The following is a 16,307-nucleotide window of genomic DNA, read 5'->3' on the forward strand; positions in this document are numbered from 1 at the left end:
CCTAGCTTTCATCGGCCCTTGGAAGCCCTGCCCAACCAAGCCAGGGGAACGCAGGGCGTCTTCACCCCGCGCCTTTCATCCCCACTGGATCTCCAAGCAACAACTGGTTCATCACCCTAATGACGCCGACCCTTTAATGAGGCTGCTTTCATGTCAGCTGCCTGGGAGTGCCATCTCAGCATTAAGCCTAGGGAGGGTGGCACGGCGCCCCAGACCCTGCCCTGGAGTTTAAAAGGCAGCTCTCAGGGTGAGGTCCCTGCTCCATAGTGTCCCCAGTACTCATCCTTTATAGAAATACCCTGCTCAGCACGCTTGTCTTGCAGAATGCAGTCTGGACTGGGAACTCGGACCAATCGTAGTCATGGGTTTGAATAAAACTGGGGTTTTTTTGAGGTTAAAGTTTTAAAATTGAGAACTAAAATAAGAAGGGGGCAAGTGAATTTAAAAAGGATCTACTCCTTTCTTCCAGTAAAATAGTAAGTGCCACCCTCAGTAGGCTTCTTGGAGGCCCCCGCCTACCACAGTGCCAAGGGAGCGGAAGCCACACCCACCACTGGGTAGAGAAGGATGGGAGAGGCTCAGTGGGTGGGAAGAGAGAAGTCATTCAACCAATCCATCCAGCCAATCATTCACTAGCCTCTCCAAATTGCCTCCTTGGGGGAGTGTGCTAGATTGGGCGGGTAAAGACTCACAGACCACCTGCCCTGTCGGCCAATGGCTCCCAATCTATGGTCTAAAGAAAGAAGCCAACTTGTCTTTGTAACATCTTCCCACTGTGTGTTCTTTGCAACTAAGCCAATTCATTGACTCCCATAGCTTTTAATTTTAGCTGTAGATGACCCTCAGCTTTGTTGATATTTCCAACCTAGACTTCTCACTTGTGAGTTCTAGATCTCTATATCCAATTATCTACTAGATTACTTGGATGTTTCGCAAATCCTGGAGACATTGATATTTAAGTCGAATTTGTTGGTCTCTCCTCATTCCTCAACAAAAGAAAAAACAAATGCTGTATTTGATTCTCTTTTCCTGAATTCCTAATCTTATCAAATGGGCTCACCATTCAATTGGTCACCTAATTAGAAAGATAGGAGATATCATGAACTCCATTTTTCTCGCTCCTGACTCCTAATTTATCACCAAATCTTGTTGATTCTCCTACCAAATGTCTTCCAAATCTATCTCTATTCCATACCAAGTCAGGCTCTCCTCATTTTCATTTTTAAAACTTGAAACTCTACCATAGTCTCCCAACTGGCCCCTTGTCTCATCTCCATTCTTTACTCTTCTGCCAATGACCTTATTAAAAACAAAAATGACCATGTCACTTCACTGGCATAAAACATATCAATGGCTTTCCACTGCTGTTAGGATACACTTTGAACTCTGACCTAACACACAAGGTCTTCAATTATTTGCCTCTTTCTACCAACAATATTGAACCAAAATACTTGTAGTTTCAGAAAAATGCCATGACTTTTGCCATGCTTCCTTTACTCTTTCCTCCCACACCCTTCAAATCTCAAAACAGACATAACCTCCTCCAGGAAGTTTTCTGTGATGCCCACTGTCCTTGAAGTCCAATGCTTTTTGCCGTGCTCCCATAGCACCTCCAAAATAGCTTTTACCATGCTGTCCTGTAATTGTCGGTTTAGATATCTAGCTCTTCTAGATGGTGGCATTCTCATGAGCAGCTACCTTGTCTAATAACTACATTTTTTCTCAGCCTGTGGTTTTATACCTGGCACAGAGTAGGTGACCAGAAGACATGTGACTAATAAACGATTGAATAAAAGACGTGTCACCGCATTACGGTAGCCTTTAGAGAAAGAATATTTGGGCATCAGAGAGACCAGCACCCTGCGTCCAAGGAGCCTAGAACCGTGTGCTCAGGTGTGCAGCCAGCGCAGGTCCCGGTTTTCTACCCGTCATTCTCCCCTCCGGCCTCTGGGGGCGCTGTGTGCCCGGCTCCTGCTAGCTGCCGCCGGAATTGGCCCTGCCAGACGGAAGCTGGGGGGCGGGGCTAGACGGAGCCTGGAACGACCCGGGAGGAAAAGCGGAGTCTTTGTGGCTGTGCTGCCCCTCCCCTAGTCCCGGCGCGCCTGGAGGGGCCCAGCCGGGGTGCTGCGAGGGCTCCGGGAGGTACGGAGCTGGCAGGCCAGGGTCGGCCACCGCACCCGCGCCGCTTTAGGTGGCGAGTCTCTGCCTCCGATTCTCCCTGGGGGCCCCCTCGGGAAATCGGTGGCGGAAGCCCCTCTGGCAGTCTCTCTTGGGGTATCCTTTCATTGCTGGGCCCACTATATGGGGCCCCGAGCGGGGAGTAGGTGTCTGTATCAGGAGTTTGCTCGGGAGGTCTCTGTCTAGGACACCTTTTGGGAGTGCCCTCTGTATCTGCTCTCTGAGGCGATCCTTGTCTAGGGTTTTCTTCTGGGAAGCCTGTGTTTGGAATGCCTTCGACGAGATCTCTGCCTGGGAGGTTTCTGTGTCTTAGCCTCATCTTGGCTTATCAGTTCAAGGGCAGCACAGATTTTCTCCTTTTTCCCCTTAGATTCCTTCGCTCATTCTTGTGTGATGTTCTTCATCTTAGCCATGGACCTGACTGGGAATTAGAGGGAATGAATTGTTGTCCAGATAAATCATACAGGGAAGCAAAACCCTGTCCTCATTTGCTCACTCTTCAGACGAAGAGCGACTTAAGACAAATCCACACAAAATAGCATTCCTGCTTATTTCTCCGTAGAGGCATGGCTCAAGTCAGGAAGCTAAGCCGGAGCTCCCTTCCACATCCTGCGCACAGAAAGGAACCCGGCCAGTGTTTCCTTTAAACCAAAGACTTCCTTCCTCCTTTATGGCAACATTTACTGAGAACTTGCTCTGAGCCAGTTACTGGTCATGTAGTTGGAATAACAAAGGTGAATAAAGTACAGCCCACTGTCCAGGGGCGGACATAGACACATCACAGCCGTACACCCTGACCAGAGTAGGGGACAGACGGTGCCGAATCCCTGAGCTTCTGAGGTTCAGAACCTGGCTCTCAGTTATAGGAGGTCTGCCCTCTGTTTTCATCCCACCTCACCCAGTGTGCTTCTGTTCTTCAAGGTTGAAGGCTAAGCATGGGGAAGAGCTGCAAGGTGGTCGTGTGTGGCCAAGCATCTGTGGGCAAAACTTCAATCCTGGAGCAGCTTCTGTATGGGAACCATGTAGTAGGTGAGTTGTTGTTGGGGGTAGGGACATGGTGGAGGAATAAGTAGGATTTGATCATAACACAAAAAGGCTAAAAGCTGCTGCTGGTGGTTATTTCCCAGAGAGTGAAATCTACATAATGACCTTAACCCCAGCATATTGAAATCTGGAAAGAGAAAACCCAATATTTGCGATAGGGAGGAAAAGCTCTCAAGTCACACTTCTGCTTAGCAGGGTATTAGCATGAGATTCGTGCTGTTCCCCAAGTCGTCCAGTCCTGCCAGACTGTCGGTCCCTGGCCATCGGTCCTCAGCCCCACATTCCTTTCATTCTCTGGTGGATTGGCCTGTTAGGATATACTCAGTCACTCATGTTTCCCATCCTTCTACAAACAGGTTTTCTCCTCATTTTGTCCCAGGTTCTGAGATGATTGAGACTCAAGAAGACATCTACGTGGGCTCCATTGAGACCGACCGGGGGGTGCGGGAGCAGGTGCGTTTCTACGACACCCGGGGGCTCCGGGATGGGGCCGAGCTACCCCGGCACTGCTTCTCCTGCACTGACGGCTATGTCCTGGTCTACAGCACGGACAGCCGAGAGTCCTTTCAGCGTGTAGAGCTGCTCAAGAAGGAGATCGACAAATCCAAGGACAAGAAGGAGGTGTGTGTGGGAGGGATCCCTTCTCCACCTTCCTAGCCTCATTCCAGCTTCCGGGGCCCTGAAAAACATGTCCAGGGGTGGGGTTAGAAGAGAGAGTGGGCCCCGGGCTGGCTTTTGGGGAGCCTGGCATGGCTCTGTTTTTCATTCATGCCCCAGGAGGTGGGGTAGGAGCTAGAGGGGGGATGGAGGCCACTGGAGGGTGTCTTCACCCCTGCAGGTGGCCGTCTGTTGAGGCAGCTCAACCAAAGAGGCTTTCCTTTAGTTCTAGAGGTTCCTGACCTCATTCTGGAAGCCCCCACTAATCTTTATGATGGTTCCTTGCTCTTGTCCTTCTGCTCCTAAATCCTCCTTTAGGCTGCAGGCACTTGGGGAGTGTTCCCTCGCCAGCTGTTGAGCCAGAAACAGACTGATTGCTGGTAATGAGCAGGCACAGGTGATCCAGGGCTTGCACGAGAATGCCTGGAGGGAGGCCAGATGGAGGCTAGAATTTAAACAGAGAAAGGAGCGCAAAAAGCAACCATCTCCCTCTCCCCAGTCGTTGTTTCCAGCGTACAGAGGCGAAACATTAGCTGTTGAGACTTTCTCTTCCGTTAGGACCTAGTTAGGACTCCTAGGTCGTTGCGAGCCCTCACACCCAGTCCTGAGGCCCACGGTACATCCTCGGGCCTCTCCTCTGTCCCTCTTTTTCAGGTCACCATCGTGGTCCTTGGCAACAAGTGTGACCTGCAAGAGCAGCGGCGTGTGGACCCAGACGTGGCTCAGCACTGGGCCAAGTCCGAGAAGGTGAAGCTGTGGGAGGTGTCTGTGGCTGACCGCCGCTCTCTGCTGGAGCCCTTCGTCTACCTGGCCAGCAAGATGACCCAGCCCCAGAGCAAGTCTGCTTTCCCCCTGAGCCGCAAGAACAAGGGCAGCGGCTCCTTGGATGGCTGATAGAGCTGCCGTCCCTCCCCAACCTTCCCGGCCCCACTCTGGCTTCTGGGGCGCAGGGAGATCTGTCCAGGGGTGGGGTTAAGCATGCTGTCCTTCCCAGGCCAGGCAGCTGGGTTGTCCCAGGCTCGGGTCACTTTTGCTCCCTCCCAGCTGTGGGGAGTGGAGGAATCTAGGTTAGTGTCCCCCCAAGCCTCCCTCCCGACCAGCTCTCCTCACACCTGCCCTCCACGCCCTGGGGCAGTTGTGGGTCAATGTCCACTTCCACCTGCCCTGGACGGGACACTGAGCTGCCATGCACAGGTGCCCAGTCTAGGCTCTGGTTCCTGTCACAGGGGTCCCCCACCTGTGGGCGTCCTGCCAGTGACAGACACACACCCACACACACACTCACTCACACTTCTGGCAGCCTGGACTCCCAGAGGAAGGGCGTCCAGGTATTGTGTATGTGCGTGGAGACGTGTGCACACGTGCATGTGTGTGCATGCCAGTGTCCAACTCTGACCCCCTCGTCTTTCTCCTGTCCTGTCAGTCTTTGGCTGGAAGAAGCCAGCCTCCCGGGAAGTGTCATCTTCTGCTTTAACTCCTCCCCTCTCCCCCATTGTTTTGCTTCTTCTTCCTGCTCAGGGAGCACGAGGCCCTCATTGGCTGAGATGGAAAGGAAGGAAGGCTGGGCTGCCCCAGCTGTCTTTGGGACCCTGCAAGGCCTTGCCTCTCTCTGGGTTTCAGTTTTCTCATCTGTAAGGTGACGGGAGTTGCTTAGATGATCTTCTGGATCCTCTCCAGCCTTCTGTGTGTATAACGCCTGTGGCTTCGGGCTGGCAGTTACTGTACCCTTTGCTTCTCCCTCTTCAAGGTGCTATGCCTACTGGCCCTGGAAGCCAAGACGCTGCTCTCCCCCAACCACCAGGGGGCAGGCGTGTACTGTCCGCTCTAGTTGCCAGAGTGGCCGCCCAGTGCCCTGTCAGCCCGCCTCACACCCGGTGCGGCCTGGTCTTCACCCCTTCCTGTGGTTGCTTTCAGCTAATAGCTGGACTTCTATTTATAAATTACCTGTGTTTATAGGCCTGCTGCCATGGTGAAGGCTGGACAAGGTGCTCCTCTAGCCCTTCTTTACCTCAGATGCCTACACAGAACAAGGCACACTAATAGCAGCTTCTCAGGAGCTGACGGATCTGTCGGGGCTCAGAGGGTGGTTACACTTTCAACACGCTATAAAGTGAGCTTATAACCCACAACTTCCCGTGTCCACTTGGGGCTTCTAATGTGCACACCCAGCATGGATGAGACACCAGAGCCAGGTGACCTCTAGTCCACACCCCTTCTCCCCGAGATGGGAGAGGTGAGCAGGGCAGGGCTGGGCGAGTCGCATTGGGGCATATACAGGCTCGGGCTTGAATTCATTTATTGATGCATTGGACACAATAAAACCACAACTGTTATCAAAAGGTTTCCCTTCCCTCCCCCCTTCTTGTCCTCCTATTGGAAATACCTAAAAAAGGAAAAGATACAGGTAGATACTGGCAAAGTCCCATATTGTGGGGTGACAGCAGTAATGGGGGGGATGGGATGGAGGTTGTGACATTAACTCTGACAGCGTGGAAATGGGTCTTGAGGGTGTGAGCCTGGGTCCCAGCACTCAGCTTCACAGTGAGGGGGCTGGAGTCGGCTTGGGAGGAGGGGCAGCTGGGTTTAGTGTCGGGGACCAGTTTGGGTTGAGGAGCCTTAGGGGAAAGCTCTTCTTTTGGGACCCCTGGGGGGGGTTGGTATTGGCTGGGTCCCTAGTCTGGAGAGACTCAATGCCCCCCCCCCCAGCTGGGGTTCAGGAGCAATCAATGAAAGGCTGAGGAGAGAGCTGTGTGGGGTTGATGACTTCCTAAAACTGGGCCCCACCAGAAAATCACCCTTCCCTCCCCTCTCCCAGCCCTGTCTGATCACAGCAGAGGAACCCCAAGATCTTTCAGCCCCAGCCCCACCTTGGCTTTGCTCCCCACAAAGTCTTCTTTCACTCCTCCAGGGTCACCTTGTCCAGATCACCTTGAACCCTGTCCAGCTTGAGACCCCATCTGCCACTTCCAGTGATTCTCCAGAGAATCCAGTGAATGGAGAGGGCTGCTTCTCTAAACTTCTTCCCGGGCTCAAAGTCAAGATTACTAGGGCCTCTGGCCATGGGGTTCTAGGTCTCGAGTTGGGGAACTGAGAGCACCATGGGGCTGGGGCTAGGATTTTGCATAGATCTTTGGGACTTCTCAGTTTGCTCCCAGTAAATCAGGCTGGGCAATGCAGGGAAGCCCAGCGCTGGCCTGAGGAGGCTGGGGAAAGGGGGGTGGAAGGTCCTGGGCCAGGAGGGTTGTAGTTGAATCCTTAGTCCAGACTGGGCAAAGGGCAGCTGCCCTTAAAACTAGCCCAGCTCTTCCTAGACCGGGCAGGAAGCTCTAGGCTGTAAATGGCAGTCTCCTGGGTAACGGAGAGCACTGAGGCATCTCACGAAGACGAGGCAAGGACAGTGACTGCTGGGCGCCAAGCCCTGCCTCCCCAGGAAGCCTAGTAGGGGGCAAAGACGATGGGCCCCGTGGCAGGGCGGACGGCTCCTGCTGGGGTGCGAAACAGAGCCGGGCCCAGGATGGGAGCTGGGAAGAGGGTGGTGGCTGCTGTGGGGGCAGGGCGGAGGGCCAGGGGCCCTGGCAGAGCACAGATGGCTGCGGCAGCGGCGGGGATCGGGCTGGGCAGGAAGCGGGCCGCAAGTGTCTTGGTGAGTTGCTTCTGCAAGGCCAGTTTTGACTGCAGAGAAGAGGGAGAGGAATGGACACCGTGTGACCGGGGAAAATCCCAGCTCTCCCAGGGCCCCATCCTTAGGCGTTCTGTTGCAGGAAAGACGTGCCTTTTAGGGTTCCAAACCTAAACCCTTCCCGCCCCCACCCCCCAAACATCATTCCAAAAGGCTTTCTCCACCACCTGTCTTCCTGCCCAGAGGAAGGAGGCTCTGGGGGGTGGGGGCAGAGATGGTCTCTAGGAGATGCACGCCCACTCATCACTCTTGACCCTGAGATTACTATCTTGGGCCCGCCTCCCCGGAAATTCCTCTGGGCAGATCCCAAGATGGCCCAAAACCCCAGCCCAACTCACTCTCTGCCCAGGGAGCATTAAAGGGGGAGGTAGCTTCCTTCCTGCCCCACCCCCACCCGTCCCCCCAGCTTGGCCTTCTGGCCCACCCTCTCCCCTCTGGACCTGGGGCCTGGAGACAGGTACCTTGAGGATGCTCACAGCCAAGGCTGCATGCTTCTGCAGCTTACTGTGCTGGCTGGATGGCTTGGGGGGCTTCCCAGCCAGGCGGTCTTTGTGCCTCCTGCTGCTCAGGTGCTAATGGACAGACAGACAAACTGGCAACAGGATAAGGAAGCCCAGGGACCCCTAGATGTCTCTATCCTCCTCCACTAGCTAACCCTCCTCCACCCATGAGTCACACGTTGGACACACACCTACTGGGTATCACCCTGGGAAGGGAGGTGAGACCCAGCCTTGGCCCCTCCAGGAGCCCACTGCCCCTCCAGCCTCGCTCCTCTTCCTCCTCTGGCTCCTTCCTGTCTCCTGGCACCAGCCCCACCCCCTCAGCCCCGCTCTAGCTTCTCCCACCTGCTTGAGTTGGGTCTCTGAATTGACCTGGAGCTGACACAGGGCACAGTGAAAGGGGGGGCTGGGCCCCTGTCGGCCGCCCTGGCCCCCTGCCACTTTTTTGGCCTTGTGTCCACCTCCCCGGGGCACAGGGCGGCCCCGGCCCCTTCGAGGAGCACCTCGCTGACCTTCCACCATCCACCGGTGCTTGGCTCCTGAGAGGGAAGGAAAGATAGCCCGTGAGCACCCAAGAAGGGCTGCCAGGGCTGTGGAGACGCCTCTGAACTAGGTCAGTCTGGCTGCCCCCTGAAGCCACCAGGCTGCTCTGCACATACTCCCCCCTCCAGCCGCCTGAGGGTTCTCTTCCCCCCTCCACCAGGCCTCCCAGCTTTTCTCGTTGCCCCCCACCAGCCTCCCCAGAACGCCTTCCTGCAGGGGAACCTCGCGGCTTCCCTTGGCTCCTGTTCCTCCTGGGTCTGACCTAAGGACAGATGGAGGAGGTGCTTACTGCCTTCTCTGAGTGTTCAGTTCTTGCTGCTCCCAGCTTCTCTTCCCAATTCTCCCACCTCAAGCATTAGCAGGAGAACCCCAAATGCCCACCCAATCACAGCTGAACACAACACCTCTGTCACGAAGCCCTTGGGCAAAGTGCCCAGAAACTCCAGCCCGTCTGCAGCTGTGGAGGGTGTCTCCCTGCCCCACACCTCCCCTGGATTCTGGGGCCACTGACCTGTGTTGTGAGCCTGAAGCTGGGAGGCGGAGTTCACTGTCACCTTGCACGTGGGGCAGTAGAGGCGCCCCTTCTCGCCCCTGCCCTCCCCACTCACTCCGCTTCCCACAGCAGCTGCCGCCGGCTCGGGCCCTGGCTCCTCTCTCCCAGGCTCTGGGGAGCAGGGTGGGCAGGAGGAAGAGGAGGAAGAGGAGGCAGCATCCAAGAGATCTGAGTGAGCCGGCTCTGTCGGCGTGGGGTCAGGAGTCAGTGGTGGCTGGAGTTGGGGGCCAGGAGGTGGGGCTGCAGGAACAGCTGGGGAGATGGAAGGCATCGGGTTAGAATCATCTGGAGACCATGATTTTAAGTCGTGACCTATTGGGGGTGGCAGGGCAGAGTGGAAGCGTCCCCTGGCGTAGGGATGACCAGCAGTGAGGTCTAGACTCCACTCTCCCACCAACTCATGGGGGCCGACTTAGGCCTCTTTAGGCTTCAGCTCCCCCATCTGAAAATGTAGACTTGGACAGAGTGGTCTCAGATCGCCCTCACAGCCCCTGGTACTTTACAGTTATTTGCTAACTGTTAAGTAAGTGGAAGTCGCCAAAAAGATGTGCTGGAATATTCATAGAGCGCTATTCATAATAGCATAAAACTGGAAACTATCCAAATATCCATCAACAGAATAGATTCAAAAAAAAGAAAAGAGAGGGAGGGGCGCCTGAAGTCGGTTGACTTCAGCTCAGGCTTGTGAGTTTGAGCCCTGCATCGGGCTCTTCTGCTGACAGCTCAGAGCCTGGAGCCTGCTTCAGATTCTATGTCCCTCCCTTGCTCTGCCCCTCCCTTGCTCATGCTCTGTCTCTCTCTCAAGAATTAAAACAAAACACCCCAAAAAACATTAAAAAAAAAAAAAAAAAAGAGAGAGAGAGGGGAGAACCTGGCTGACTCAGTCAGTAGAGCAGGCGACTCACAACTCCGGGCTGTGAGTTCGAGCCCCATGCTGGGCATGGAGATTACTTTAAAAACAAAAAATATATACATATATATTAAGTTTCTTTAGCGTTTATTTATTTTTGAAAGGAAGACAGAGCATGAGTGGGGGAGGGGCAGAGAGTAAGGGAGACAGAGAATTCAAAGCAGGCTCTAGGCTGCAGGCTCTGAGCTGTCAGCACAGGGCCTGATGTGGAGTTAGAATCCATGAACTGTGAGATCATGACCTGAGCCGAAGTCAGACACTTAACTGACTGAGCCACCCAGGTGCCACTAAAAACAAAACAAAAAAGTCTTTAAAAAAAGAGAGAGCTTGGGGCGCCCGGGTGGCTTAGTAGGTTAAGCGTCCGACTTTCGCTCGGGTCATGATCTCGCGGTTCGTGGGTTCGAGCCCCGCGTCGGGCTCTGTGCTGACTGCCAGCTCAGAGCCTGGAGCCTGTTTCAGTCTGTGACACCCTCTCTCTCTGACCCTCCCCTTCTCACGCTGTCTCTCTCTCTCTCTCTCCTAGAAATAAAATAAAACATTTTAAAAAAATAAAAAATAAAAATAAAAAAAGAGAGAGCTGTACAGTCAAATGGAGCACTTACACAGCAATAAAAAGGACAAACCACAGCTGTATGTGACAGCACGGAAGAGGCGGGACACAAGAGCCCCATGCTGTAGGCGTCACCAAAACCAGGTGCAACTGATGGATGGCAAGAAAAGTCAGGATCACCTGGGGGAGGGGTGGAAGTGGTTGAATAGTATCACCCCAAAATTCATGTCTGCATGGAATCTCACAATGTGATCTTCTTTGGAACTAGGGTCTTTGCAGATGTAAGTAGCTGAGATCACAGTGGACCAGGGTGCACCCCAACCCAATGATTGGTGTCCTCATAAGAAGACCACATGGAGGGGCACCTGAGTGGCTCAGTCAGTTAAGCGTCCAACTTCAGCTCAGGTCATGGTCTTACAGTTTGTGGGTTCGAGCTCCATGTCAGGCTCTGTGCTGACAGCTCAGAGCCTGGAGCCTGCTTTGGATTCTGTGTCTCCCTCTCTCTCTCTGTCCCTCCCCTGCTCTTGCTCTCTCTCTCTCTCAAAAATAAATTTTAAAAAAAGAAAGAAAAAGACCACATGGAGACACAGAGACACGGGGAGAACGTGATGTGAAGAACAGAGGCAGAGATTGGAGGGACGCATCTACAAGCCAAGGAATGCCAAGTCTTGGCCTCGGGCTCCAGAAGCTAGAAGACAGGCATGGGACAGATTCTCCATCTGAGCCCCCGTGAAGAAACCAACCCCATCGACACTTGGATTTCAAATTTCTGACCTCCAGAACTGTGAGAAAATAAACGTATGTTGTTTTCAGCCACCAAGTTTGTGGTCATTGATTATGGCAGCCTAGTAAGCTCGTCCAACAAGGTGGTGACCAGGGGACCAAGAAGGGCTTCTGGGTGCCTGTTTCTTGATCTCAGTACATTCAGACTGGGAAAATTCATCGAGTTCAACACTTGTGATGTGCGCCTTTTTCTGTATGTATGAGACACCCCAGCACAGTCAAAAATAATAATAATATACCGGGGCGCCTGGGTGGCTCAGTCAGTTAAGTGTCCGACTTCGGCTCAGGTCATGATCTCACAGTTCATGGGTTCGAGCCCCGCGTTGGGCTCTGTGCTGGCAGCTCAGAGCCTGGAGCCTGCCTCTGATTCTGTGTCTCCCTTTCTCTCTGCCCCTCTCCTGCTCATTCTCTCTCTCTCTCTCTCTCGCTCACTCGCTCACACACACACACACTCTCTCAAAAAATGAATAAACATTAAAAAAATAAATAATAATACGCAGAAACCTCCCAACTCCTCACCAGAAACCAGATTTGGGTTGGGGAGAAGGAAGAAAAGTTCAGGACTGACCTTTGCTCTGCGACTCTCCAGGGGACCCACTGGCGGGAGTCGGGGTTGGGGACACTAGCACCCCATCCTGGGCCAGGGTTTGTGGCCTCTGCTTGCTCTTGGCAGCTTCAACAGCCTTGAGTTTTCTGGCATGTTTGTGGCCTTTGTAATGTGCTTCAGCTTGGTTCTGGGGAGGGGAGGGATTGGGGCCACCATTTATTTGCTGATTCCGCACACCCCATCCATAAGCTGGCGAGGGGCAGGGCTCTGGCCAGACAAGAGGTGAATCCTTGTCATCACAACACGTGTGTGGCCTTGAGGTTTACAGAACTCATTCTCATACATGAGCCTCCAGGCAAGCAGCCTCTGGCTTCAAATTCTGTCTCAGCCACTTTATTAGCTGTGCATCCCTGCGCAAGTTGCCTCACTTCTCTGAGCCTCAGTTTGCTGACTCGTAAACTTTGTGATGACAATACTGGCCTTAAAGGATTATGAAAATTAAAAAAAGAACATGAATGACAAAGGCCTAGTGTATACAGCATGTGCTCAACAAATGTTAGTTACCAGGTTCATAAGTGCACAAATGGAAAAAATAGCAGTCCTCATGCTTCGGGTATGTGCACCCCAGAACATTCATCCCTTTGTTCAGTTTTTCAGCAAGTAGTTACTGAGCATTTGCTCTTTGCCAGGCTCTGTGCCAGGAGCCCAGCATGAAAAAGACACGGTCCTTCCCTTGGAATGAGGTCTTCCTGTCCATCTCTTGCAAGGTTCATATAACCTGAAAACCTAGAGGGAACCCCTGAATCTAGCCTGTTCATGTCCTCCCCTCTTCACCTAGGGGTCCCTGCTTGTTGCTTCCAAGCATAGGAAAGACAGGCCCCCATGGCCACTCCCTACACCCTTTCACCAGAGCAGATCTCTCCAAACCCCACAGCTGTCCAGACAGAAGGTAAATCTTCCCTGGGAGGCCAGAATGAGGCTTCTTCACTACCTAGGGGTAGGCGGTGGTAGAAAGTATGTGGGCCTTGGGGTCAGTTGAGCCTGGGTTCAAATCTCAGCTCTGCTACTCACCAGATGTATGACCTCAGACAAGCCACTTAACCTCTCTGAGGCTCAGTTTCCTCATCTGAAAAGTGGGGATGATAATAGTGCTTCTATCCATCAACAAGGTATCAGGAGAACTATTTAAGATGATGGGCATGAAAACATTCAACACATTAACTTGTCAGATGCTTTAAGAACTCAGCACCAGACTAGGAGCGGATGGCGGCCCTTGGGACCCAGAGCAGGAAAGGGCAGTCTTCTCTCTTGCAGAAGGATCCAGAACACAAGAGAGAAGCAGGAGGGAAATGGAGTCCCAGGGCCATAGAGAGGGAGGGAAGAGGTAGAGGAATTTGGGGAGAGGGGAGGGTGGGATGGGTAAAGGACCGGGTGTGCCTCTTCTGCACCCAGGGACAGAAAACATGGACCCCAGTCCCTTTGCTGGCCTTATTCCTCCAGAAAAGACCCCGGAAGCCACTGTCCAGCCCCCTCCCTGCCCAGCCCCCTCCCCAATCTGTTTCCACTACTCCCTCTCACCGCTGAGTTGAACCTCAGGTGACAGATGTTACAGGAAATGAAGAGCTTCTTCTTCAGAGGGGAGGGGACCCCAAACGTGTGGCTGATGACAGCTTTCTGGATCGGGTCCATCTGTGAAGGGGGTGGGAGGGCACAATAACTACGGGGTCGGCTCGGGAAGGCGGGGGGGCGGGCAGTGCAAAATGCCAAAAACTAGAGATTATTGACAAAGGCAGGGATCAGGCCATAGGAAGACCTTCCCCATCCTTGGGGATAGGAGACACACAAAAGAAACAGTCTCTTCCCTGGCTGACTTTCTCTGTCCGCCTGGGTTTCTGCTTAGAGGCAGCAAGATGGCCAGGGTGACCTCCATGTTCGGGGAAACAGAACCCTGTCCTGGTGATCACCTTGGCATCTCTTGTTGCCCCTCTGGTCTCTGTTTTTTTTTTTCCCCTCATTCACAAGAATCACAACTATCGGGACAGAGTTAGAGGCAGGGAGAAGCAGGGAATGGACAAAGAGTCTTCTGTTTGAAATCCTCTCCCATAACCCAGCCTTGCGCTGGGCCCGTGGGCTGGGGGAGAGAAGGCTGATCTCATCAGGTCTGCCACTGTCATGGGGCCTGAGAGGGGGAGAGCAGGGCCAGGGCAGGTGGGGTCCAGGAAGGGAAAGGTGGCAGCACCTGGAGGCCAGAGGGTTCCCCGAGCAGCAGGATTATTTGTTTGGAATGTTAATTTATGTGGGATTTTTTTTTCCTTTTCCTTATTTGAACCATCTTTTTTTCTTCTATCAAACCAAGCCTCATGTTACTTTTTCCCAGGGCCTGGTTTGTTGGACCAAAAGCAGAAGTGGTCTGGGCTTGCTTATCAAGTGGAACTTTCTCAACCTTCCTGAGAGAAGAGAACAGAGGCTTTGTTTTTTTTTTTTTTTTTTTAATGTTTTATTTATTTCTAGGAGAGAGAGAGAGAGAGAGAGACAGCGTGAGCAGGGGAGGGTCAGAGAGAGAGGGAGACACAAACTCAGAACTCCAGTCCCATCTCACCAGCCCGTCAGCAGACTGCTGCACGATGAACTCGAACCCGCGAACCGCGAGGTCATAACCTAAGNCACAAACCGCGAGATCATGACCTAAGCGAAAGTCGGACGCTTAACCAACTAAGCCACCCAGGCGCCCCGAGAACAGAGGCTTTGTGAGAAAAGCATGGCTTCAGAAACTTCCCTGAGAACAGAAAGAGGTTCTAAGCCTCACCTAGCAGCACCTAGGACCAGGGGCAGGCAGGGGACAGGAGAATGGCCAGCAGGGTCCCCAGCAAGGAGGGTGAAAGAAACTTTACCCACTCCCAAGGGACTGTGTGCTTGAACAGTGAGTGTGTCAGCAAGTGACAGAGGGGACAGAGGGGACTGAAGAACAGAGGGCCCTCCCCAAATGGCTCAGGCTTCTTCAGACCTCTGTGCGACCTTGGAGGTTAGAAAGGAAGGGACTCCTAAGGGTGACTGAAACTGAATTTCCCACCATCTTGTCAGGATGGGGTGGGTGGGGCTCCTTGGTGATTACATTTGAAGTTTTAGAATTAAAGTGGGGGTTACTCCTCATAACTCATATAGTGAAGTAACATTCATGCTCCCTACACTCGTCATTCACACACATCCACACATGGAAATACACAGACTGGTAAACACACACATAACACATAAGCCTACAGGCAGTTAAGAATCACAGAGCCATGCAGAGAGATACACACTCACATGCGTACAAATGGCACACTTGCATAGACACACAATAACCCAAACCACACAAACACACACATGCTCAGAGGTCAGAAACACACCAAACACGTACAGAGTTGACACAAAGACACAAAAATCTCTCTCAGACACACAGGCACACACGTTAATTACATACAATGATTCAGGCACAAAGAGATATTTACACACACACACACACACACACATACACACACACACATTCCCATCCACAAGGAACACACAAAGACCCACAGAGGGACGTGAACTAAAATAGAAGGGCACACCACCCCACATGCACACAGACCTACAGAGATCACCCGTAGATGCCCCTCTACAAAAGCTCAAGTGTAACCTACAGACTGCAGGCCCAGCAGTTGTTACTGGAACCATCCTCAATCTCTGGCCTAAGGGAAAGCTGGGCCCAGGGGTCCCCACTGGGGGTGGGGGGGTCGCCTAGTCACTCTTGGGGATGTCGCTCCTACGTAGATGCAGCTTCTGAGAGCCAACCCCTCGGAGCCCACCTTCCCCGCCCACCCGCAAGATCAAGCTCGGCCACAGGCCCCCACCCGCCAGGCAGCCCGTACCGTGCTGAAGTTGGGGGTGAGACTGAGCGGGCTGGCGCCATTGAAGTGGAAGGCGAGCAAGTGCTTGAAGTCCAGCGGGGGCTGCAGAGGCCTGGCAGGCAGGGGCAGGGAGGCCAGCAGGGGGCTGGGGGCGCTGGAGGCCGGGCCTGCTGCAGGAGGAAGAAGGGCAGGGTCTGAAACGGGGAGCCACGGGGCTCCCATCCACCTCCACAGCCAGAAAAAGTGGCTGATGGGCTTCTTGGGTGTGGAGCCGGGGCAGAAACTCCTGTCTCCCTCTTCACAAAGTCGCACTGGCCAAGCCCAGGGCAATCACCGCCCATTTCTGGGCCTTTCCTCTCCACAACTAGGGGAGCAGAAGCAGGGAGCCCACAGTTTGGGCTTTCCAGTCCAGGAGGATGCCCTTCCCATCCCTTACAGAGGTAGCATAAGTACCCCAGTGAATCCCAGCAGGGAGTTAGGCCAAGGAAGGGAACAGA

The 16,307-nt window shown here is 53.4% G+C and overlaps 2 protein-coding genes across 2 annotated transcripts in view; one reads left to right on the forward strand and one right to left on the reverse strand.

The window, feature by feature from the left end:
• The first annotated feature begins 2,021 nt into the window (after positions 1-2,021).
• Positions 2,022-6,218, forward strand: NKIRAS2 (NFKB inhibitor interacting Ras like 2). The gene is made up of 4 exons (XM_039256737.1): positions 2,022-2,142; positions 3,100-3,207; positions 3,602-3,843; positions 4,534-6,218. The coding sequence occupies exons 2-4, from the start codon at positions 3,114-3,116 to the stop codon at positions 4,771-4,773; spliced, it is 576 nt and encodes a 191-aa protein (XP_039112668.1). The 5' UTR covers positions 2,022-2,142; positions 3,100-3,113; the 3' UTR covers positions 4,774-6,218.
• Positions 6,219-6,578: 360 nt separating this feature from the next.
• ZNF385C (zinc finger protein 385C) overlaps positions 6,579-16,307 on the reverse strand; it is a 30,045-nt gene continuing 20,316 nt past the window's right edge. The window contains exons 3-9 of the mRNA XM_039256738.1: positions 15,832-15,977; positions 13,523-13,633; positions 11,966-12,131; positions 9,113-9,406; positions 8,404-8,597; positions 8,020-8,130; positions 6,579-7,551 (exon numbers count right to left, since the gene is read on the reverse strand). Of these exons, the coding sequence (XP_039112669.1) occupies positions 7,315-7,551; positions 8,020-8,130; positions 8,404-8,597; positions 9,113-9,406; positions 11,966-12,131; positions 13,523-13,633; positions 15,832-15,977 (1,259 nt within the window). The 3' untranslated portion in view covers positions 6,579-7,314. The remainder of the gene's footprint in view (positions 7,552-8,019; positions 8,131-8,403; positions 8,598-9,112; positions 9,407-11,965; positions 12,132-13,522; positions 13,634-15,831; positions 15,978-16,307) is intronic.

This window comes from Hyaena hyaena, unplaced genomic scaffold, assembly GCF_003009895.1.
Source record: "Hyaena hyaena isolate Hyena2069 unplaced genomic scaffold, ASM300989v1 scaffold_589, whole genome shotgun sequence".
In the NCBI taxonomy this organism is placed as follows: domain Eukaryota; kingdom Metazoa; phylum Chordata; class Mammalia; order Carnivora; family Hyaenidae; genus Hyaena; species Hyaena hyaena.